Consider the following 7,484-nt stretch of genomic DNA (forward strand, 5'->3'; position numbering starts at 1 on the left):
AAGAGGCAGAATGCACTGGCCGAAATGCAAACATATATCTGAAAATAATGTGCAGATAGAGATCCAGTTTTAGTTGTCACCACCTGGCAACTGCCAGCTCCTAAATATTGTCAGTTGCCACCATAGGCTAAAACATCATCAGATGATAGCTGATGGGTCAGAGTTTGCACACGATAAGACTAACAGATTTTTAGTTACATTACTAAACTTCCTGTGTATTGTTGTTCAAATTAAGTGTGTGTATCAGATCTACTTATCACCTGTACATTCTTTATAGATCTATATTATATTTTTGATGATATCTTAGTTTTTCTTGGTCTTAGCTCTAAGTTTTCCTTTTCTGTTACAGAGTTAATATTTTTAACAGAATAGCAGGGGCCCAGCTAAAAATGTTCGAATGTTCCACAGCTTGGCCTTGACCTAAGAAAGCGATGCTGCCCTGTGTCACTCCTACCCTGTCAGTGAGACTGGCCTGTTTGACTGACGGCTGGTCATGGTTCATCTGGCTCGGAGACGGCTGCTCCCTCAGGGCCTTGCTCTCCTCCAGCTCAGTGACCTCAGAGCTCTCGACTGGGATGCAGAAACAGATCATGCATACAGAGGTGTCAATCTTACTACATGGATTACACAATAACTTATATCTAGCAAGGCAGATGTATTGTTTGTACTGCATGCGTTCAATTCTATTTAAATTAAAGCTCTTGGTTCTACCAGTTTGCTGCTCTGACAGGTTGCGGGTGATGATCTGGCGGATGCGGCTGGAGACTGGTGAAGGTGTGACACTGGACTCTTGTCCATCACCTCGCAGTGTCAAAGTCCCCTCCCCAGAGCTGCTGTCTGAGCGAAGCAGGGACTCCTCCAACTTCTACAATCATACCAGTCAACCAAACACATCACGTAACTAGCTGAAAAAATTGTTAAGGTGATACTATGGGGAAACGGTAGATAAAAAAGTACTTCTACTAAACAGAAATATTATCTTCTCACTTTTACTTTTGTAAAAAAGTATACAAATGAAGGGACCCTTTTCACACAGTAAGGCTATATTACAGCATAGTGATATATTGTCAATAATATTCTGAATTATTTTTCTTTAAAGAAAATAGAACTGAGATATAATTGCTGTGAAATAAAAAGTACAATATTTTGCTCTCAAATGAGTAGTAGAAGTATGGAGTAGTTGGACATTTTCAATGAAATACAAGTACATTTAGATTAATTCACAGTACTGGAGTGAGTGCACCTGCAGGTAGACTACTTGTACTTATAGTATTTAATAGTACTTTTCACTTTAGACTTCTGCTCCACTAAAATTAAGGGGTAAATAGTGTTTCACGTCACTAACTGATGCTATTAGTATTTAAGTATGCATTTATACATTATATATTATTATGATATCGACCATTAGTCCTCTTTTTATGCTACTAGAGGTATACTTGGTGCTGATAATGTTTTACTTTCACCACTTCTTGCAGAAAAGTATTTCAACGCTTTCTAACATTTTGTACATGTATTTTCCGTCAGACATTTTAACTTCTAAAAGTAGGTGAAATTAGAGTCCTAAGCCATAGTATTGTGACAGTGAGCCGCCGTGAAAAATACCAGGGCAATGAAGCTTAAGCAATTTAATGGAATTCAGCCATATTTAATTTCACTATTCACATTTTTAATAAAGTATTTTAAAAATGAATGTCCGTTGAAAAGCCTGTTAAAACCTGAAAGACGGCAAGTTAACTAATACACAACAGCTGTTACATTACCTACCTGAATCACAGCCTCCAGTCTAGGTGAGTGTGCACCTGGCTCCCGTTGAGAACTCATTGCAGAAACTGTTTACGAATTACGTTAAACCTTAAATACTTTCATTTGACGAGAGATAAACTTAGGGCTAGCGCTATAAGTTAGTTAACTAATAAGACTCCAGTTAGAGAGAAGTTAAATGTTGAGTCAAACAAAGCTAAAACCTTGCAAGTTAAAATAACGTTGTCAGAAATAAACACTGAACAAATAACTGTTTAAAGAAAACGCTAGAATGTTGAAAATATATCACTGACGGAAGTTTAGCAAAGAAACTTTAGAAGAAACCGCAGTAGAGTAGCATTCTAATTCCAGTGGACGTTACCAAGACCACGCACTTCCGGGCCGTTGCCATAGTAATAGAATGCTGGCTTGTGTGTTTCCATGGCAGGGCAGACGCCAGGATTCCGATGGGTTAATGATCATCACAGGCACTGAAGGCAAAGTGAACCGTGTTTGCCAAAGAGGATTTACACCAGGTTAATCATTTTTTTAACACATTTTATTAATAATTCCAGCATTTCCAAGTCTAAATCCCTGATATACAATCCATTATGGTAACAATATTAACATCAAAACAATAGTTCACAAACTACTTCTGCAAATATTAAGTGAATCACGAGCACCATTCAATAAATCAAATAAGATATCATATCTCAAACACATGATACAAAGTATAAATAAACTGAACAGCAGCCAAGCAATGCCCTAGAAACAACCTGATGATCATGTAACACACTATTCTAGGATAGGACACCATGACATCCTGCCATTTGCATTGAAACATACAGGTATGATAGCTACACGCCTCTGTGAGCTCTTTGACCCTGAGTTTATCTGTCAGGACAGGAGGCCATTATGTTGAATCTATGGGGAAGAGCTCAGGCCACTGGGATGGATCAAGGAAGATGGTGCAGACACCGCTGTAAAACCAAAGTCTTGGCAGGAAGCACTCCACCTCCCAGGTGTTGGATGCTCGGTTGTAAATCTCCACTTCCACCCCATAGTCCCCCTCCATGCCTTTCCAATGTCCTCCAGTGACAAACAGCTTGCCATCTAATGTTACCAGGCCGCCATTCTCGTGGAGCATGTGGAGAAGCTGAACCTGGAGAAGGGAAAAGTCAGCTTAAGGCAAAATAACAGGGCAATAAAACTTAATACTATAATGCTGTTAAATTAGCAAGGGATTGGATTGCGGTATTATGACTATAGCCAGCAGTTGAATCTAAACCCACCTTCTGCCACATGTTGGCCTCTGGATCATAAGAGTAGACTTTCTTAGTGTTGTCAGCAACCAGATATATAATTCCATCCACACAGACAGAGCAGGGAGAGGACAAGTACTTAGGGATGAAGGGCGAACATATGCTGATCCAGCTTTCTGTAAAAAACATGAAAACAAATATATAATGAATTTAGAAGAATATCAAAAAATAAATTATCTACACGGATTCAATAATCTTGTTTTGGTTCTGTAAACAAGTTAAATGTGTCTAAAAAAAACAAAGCTATTTTATTCAAAACTTATAGAATGATTACAATAGGTGAGATGACAATTAGGTGACAAGGTTAAGTAAATCCTTTAACAGCAAATTTAAAGGAACAAAAACAATACAATAATAACACCACTTACACAACAATGAAAATGTTTGGTGCAGCAACACCCTCCCCCAAATTTACTGTATTTCCGGGAAGAACTATTCCCCAAAAAGGAACTTTTTCGGCTGGTAAAATACTGAACTTAATTTGGACCCTACCCTGCTGTGGACTTTCAAAAGGTTCCTAGTCCCAGGGGAAAGTTTTTGTTGTGGGGACATGGCTAATATTTGTAATATATCTCAACAGAAATCATACTGGTAAGCGAAAAAATAGTGTGATTTGCAAGTAAGCTACTATCATTATTAGGAAGTGGAGAAAAATAGCCCATAAAACAGCAGAACAATGGATAATAATTGTAAATAAATAGGCTCACAGAATTGAAGTCTATTTTGATTATCCTTACCTATAACAGGGTTGTAACACTGCATGGTCAAAGCATTGTACTTTACAGCACATGAGCCAATCACATAGAGCTTCCCATGACACGCAGTTGCTGTGAAGTTTGTCATATATTTCAAGGCCGGGCAGGTCAAGGCCCAGGTGTCATTGTAAGGGTCATAATGCTCAACTTCAACACGATCTGCTGTTGTACCTAAGGGAGGAAAACATTATAAGAATAAGTGATGAGTTTGAATCATAGTCTCATAATATAAAGAAAAACTTTTAATGAATATTAAGATGTGTGTTCTTAGAGTGTGGCCGTATCTGAACCGATTCAACCACAAAGGAGAAATGTAAGGAAATTCACTGCCAAGGTAAGTCGTTATGGGTCGATGAGCTGCTTGAGTTTATCAAAGTTTTCCATTGCACTGCAGGTTTCAGGCACCACATGCACAACTGTATTTATTTTCTTACCTCCAATGACGTAAATCTCCCCGTTGAGCGTTGCCGACGTGTGGTTAGTTCGAGGCCGAAGCATGGGTGCCACAGTAACCCACCTTCCCTCTCTTGTGATGTACTTCCAGGTCTCTGTGGTCGACCAGGTGTTGGTATTCGAACCTCGTGAGCCTCCTGTGAGACAGAGAAAAGCACTTTGTCAAAGGTCTGTTTTACATTTCTAAAAGGAGAAACTAATGAGCTCTGCTAAACCATTTATCATCACTTGTTTTCCTTTTGCTCCTGAAGATTCTGTGTTTTAAAGGGTTGCAAAAACTTGACTCACCCGTGACATACACGTCATTGTTTAGGTTGACCATGGAGTAACCCCACTTGTTAGGGTTGGGGAAATTTGGGAGCTCATGCCACTGTTCTGCAGAGAGAAAGAAGAGGGAGAAAATGTTGGAGTTTTCATGTTTTCACACATGCAGGAAGCAGATATGCAAAAAAGTATCAGGGCAATGCACAAGTTACAAAAAAAGGGGGGATTATTATTTTTATTTTGTAATCTTCCTCCTCTATTTTTCTCAGTCCTGGCCAAAATAATAAAAGTCTGACATAAAAATAAAAGTCATTTTTTATGTTTATGTGTGTACTATTATTATTATTATCATTTATTAAGGGACAGTGCACTTTAATTGACTTTGAGGTCCATCATTAAAATGTGCCAGATTTAACCGTAAAGGTAAATTTTCATCTGCAATCCCTGGCAAGTTATTTTGCCCAGCCCGAACACTCTTCTGTAGAAATGACAAAATGTATGGCAGGACAATCAGGCAAGGGTGGGCAAATGTCATACAGGAGCAGTTAAGTAAAATTAATACAGTTAATGAATCAGCAAACTTCAACATGGCTGGAGTTTTCATGCCTTAACATAAAACTAGAGATTATAAAATAAGATAAACAATCTTTCCATCCAACATCTCAAAAACACACCTTCTTTCAGCCCTGCATTATCAAACATTCACTTGAGGAACTGAGAAGAAGATACAGTTTTGTCACATCTGGAACACATTCAAGCAACGCTGCTTTTCTATCAGCACTACATTTAACGACTTACAAAACATCTGCCAAACTGTTCCGATGAATCAGACAAAGATTTGCCAGCAAAGTTCTTCTGTAAAATGATTCTGAACTTAAACAAACTGCAAAAAATGTTTGTACTTGTTTTTGTGTTGTAGAAGGCACAGTTCCTGAGCAGCAGCCTTTGCAGTCTTGGGTCTCTTTCCTCATCTTCATCTGAGTCATCATCATCTGAATCATCCAGTGAACGACCTCCCATCACGAACAGCACCTCTTGCAGATTTGGTTGTGGACTCTGTGCGTTCAGTCTGTCCAAGTATTCTGGTGCCAAATCCATTTTCTAAAAAGTGAAAGTCATTATTGTTTTGGGAAATCTACTCAAATGTAACAACAAAGAAAAAAGGAAAGAACAAGCATGAAGAATGAACTTACTAACCTCTCTGTGAACCTTTTCCACAGCCTCTCTGCAGCTGGGAGAAGCCTGCACCAGACTGTCCTTCAGCAGGGTGTCAGACAGGTAGTCCAGGCTGAGTAGAGAAAGCCGGGACAAAGTGAGGAGTTCAAGGAGGTGGCAGAGCCGAGAGTCCTTGTGGTGACTGACCCATTTCAGGATGGCCTCCACACGAGTGCACTCTGACCGGATGTGTAGTCCTTCATCGGACAGGAAGGAGACAAATCTGTCCTTTTCCAACAGCAGAAACTCCTCACCTTGTTGCACAGCCTCAAAGTTCTCCAAGAGGAAGGCCCACGCTTTGGCCATGACCTCAGGGCAGCCATGGATCGCCCCAAACTCCAGGATTCCCAGGCAGTTTGTCGCATCAATCTGGTGCTGAAGGTATCGGCTGCACACGGCTCTCACCGTCTGGAACTGCAGCTGGCTGGAGGTGCAGATCAGCCCTTCCACGTTGCTCTGGTTAATGGTCAGTTTGCCTGTGTAGGCAAAGTCCAGCAAGCAGCTAAGTATATCTGGATCAACATCCTGAAGCTCCACACGTGCAGCTATGCTCTCCACAAAATCCCCAGAGAACATGCAGCGGAAGTAGGTGCTGCAGAGGGCCAACACGGCGCGGTGACAGGGGAAGTCTCGACCGCCTGCGCATAGTGTAACATCAACCAGTTTGGGCTGAGAGCAGAGGGAGCGCAAACCCTCCAGAATGCTCTGAGGATGGGATGACAGGCAGAAGTCCAGGTCGTCCACATTGCGCACCATGGTCGACTTCAGTTCAAAATGTAGCTCAGATCTTCTTTCAGCAGGGATGTTCAAAACTGAGTCTACCTGCCATGAAAGCAAAAAACATATAAATATGCAGAACAAATCATTCTCAAAATCCTGCCGTTTTTTTCCCTCAGATAATACTTAATAATCGATAATACTTCACCTAGAGGCACAAAATCTTTCAACAAACCTTTTAACATTTAGATTGTCCATTAACATATTTTTATTTTCAATGTAATTTAAATAGACATGGTTGCCAAGACAACGCAGTAAGTAACTCAGGTTCATGACCACATGGTGTGGAGCACAAACAGAACGCCTTTCTGATTGTAATCATAGTATTTTAAAACATATATGGGGAATAATACATCTTTTGCAAATACCTTTTTCAATGGTTCATAAAGTTCACTTTGTTATATTAAAAATAAATATGATACTCCTTAAAGATAATCATCACAAAGGTTGCAGATCCTCTGGTTTCTATCCAGACATTTGTATGTTCTAATAACCGTAAGATTTGCCTCCCTGATGAGTGCATATTTGGTTTGGAAAACTTGTCTTCACAAACTGTATCATGCAGAGAAACTTCAACTTAGATTACACTTTTTATTAACCATGTATGAACATTGTTTGTGAGCATGAAAACTAGGTGACGTTGTTGTGGCTGGCTTCAATGTTGTTGTTGTTGTTGTTATTTTGCGTATCAGAGTAAAGAACTTGAACTTGAAAAAGATGGTCCACTAAAGTAGGAAGTCATTTATCGCTTTCAAAAGAAAAATCTACAATAAATGGTAACAGATTATATTTTTGTTCTTTGAAAAAAGGCTTAAAATGTAGCTAAAGATAAATGTAGATACATTTTAAGAGTCTAAGTTTAGAACTCAGGAAACATTTTGACATTTCTTATTGAGTAAAAAAACAAAATGTTCTTGTAAGAAATGTCCTTTAGTGTGGCATCACTGTGTTGTTACAA

The 7,484-nt window shown here is 39.4% G+C and overlaps 2 protein-coding genes across 3 annotated transcripts in view; both read right to left on the reverse strand.

Annotated features, from left to right (window-relative positions):
- Positions 1–1,821, reverse strand: part of crocc2 (ciliary rootlet coiled-coil, rootletin family member 2) — a 39,354-nt gene extending 37,533 nt beyond the window's left edge. The window contains exons 1-3 of the mRNA XM_069680582.1: positions 1,765–1,821; positions 712–865; positions 449–570 (exon numbers count right to left, since the gene is read on the reverse strand). Of these exons, the coding sequence (XP_069536683.1) occupies positions 449–570; positions 712–865; positions 1,765–1,821 (333 nt within the window). The remainder of the gene's footprint in view (positions 1–448; positions 571–711; positions 866–1,764) is intronic.
- Positions 1,822–2,326: 505 nt separating this feature from the next.
- klhl30 (kelch-like family member 30) lies at positions 2,327–6,506 on the reverse strand. 2 transcript variants are annotated; one of them, XM_069680356.1, is made up of 7 exons: positions 5,732–6,506; positions 5,437–5,635; positions 4,559–4,645; positions 4,252–4,407; positions 3,800–3,988; positions 3,033–3,178; positions 2,327–2,902 (listed from the first exon to the last, which is right to left on the reverse strand). In XM_069680356.1, exons 1-7 carry the CDS (start codon positions 6,503–6,505, stop codon positions 2,654–2,656), a joined length of 1,800 nt encoding a protein of 599 aa, XP_069536457.1. In that variant the 5' UTR covers position 6,506; the 3' UTR covers positions 2,327–2,653. The 2 variants fall into 2 exon arrangements, with proteins under 2 accessions (XP_069536457.1, XP_069536458.1); XM_069680357.1 differs by having other exon boundaries at positions 5,437–5,603; positions 5,724–6,506.
- Positions 6,507–7,484: the final 978 nt, after the last annotated feature.

The sequence above is a fragment of the Semicossyphus pulcher genome, unplaced genomic scaffold (assembly GCF_022749685.1).
Source record: "Semicossyphus pulcher isolate SPU_LCO1_2020_fin unplaced genomic scaffold, fSemPul1.0.p SCAF_4, whole genome shotgun sequence".
Lineage (NCBI taxonomy): Eukaryota > Metazoa > Chordata > Actinopteri > Labriformes > Labridae > Semicossyphus > Semicossyphus pulcher.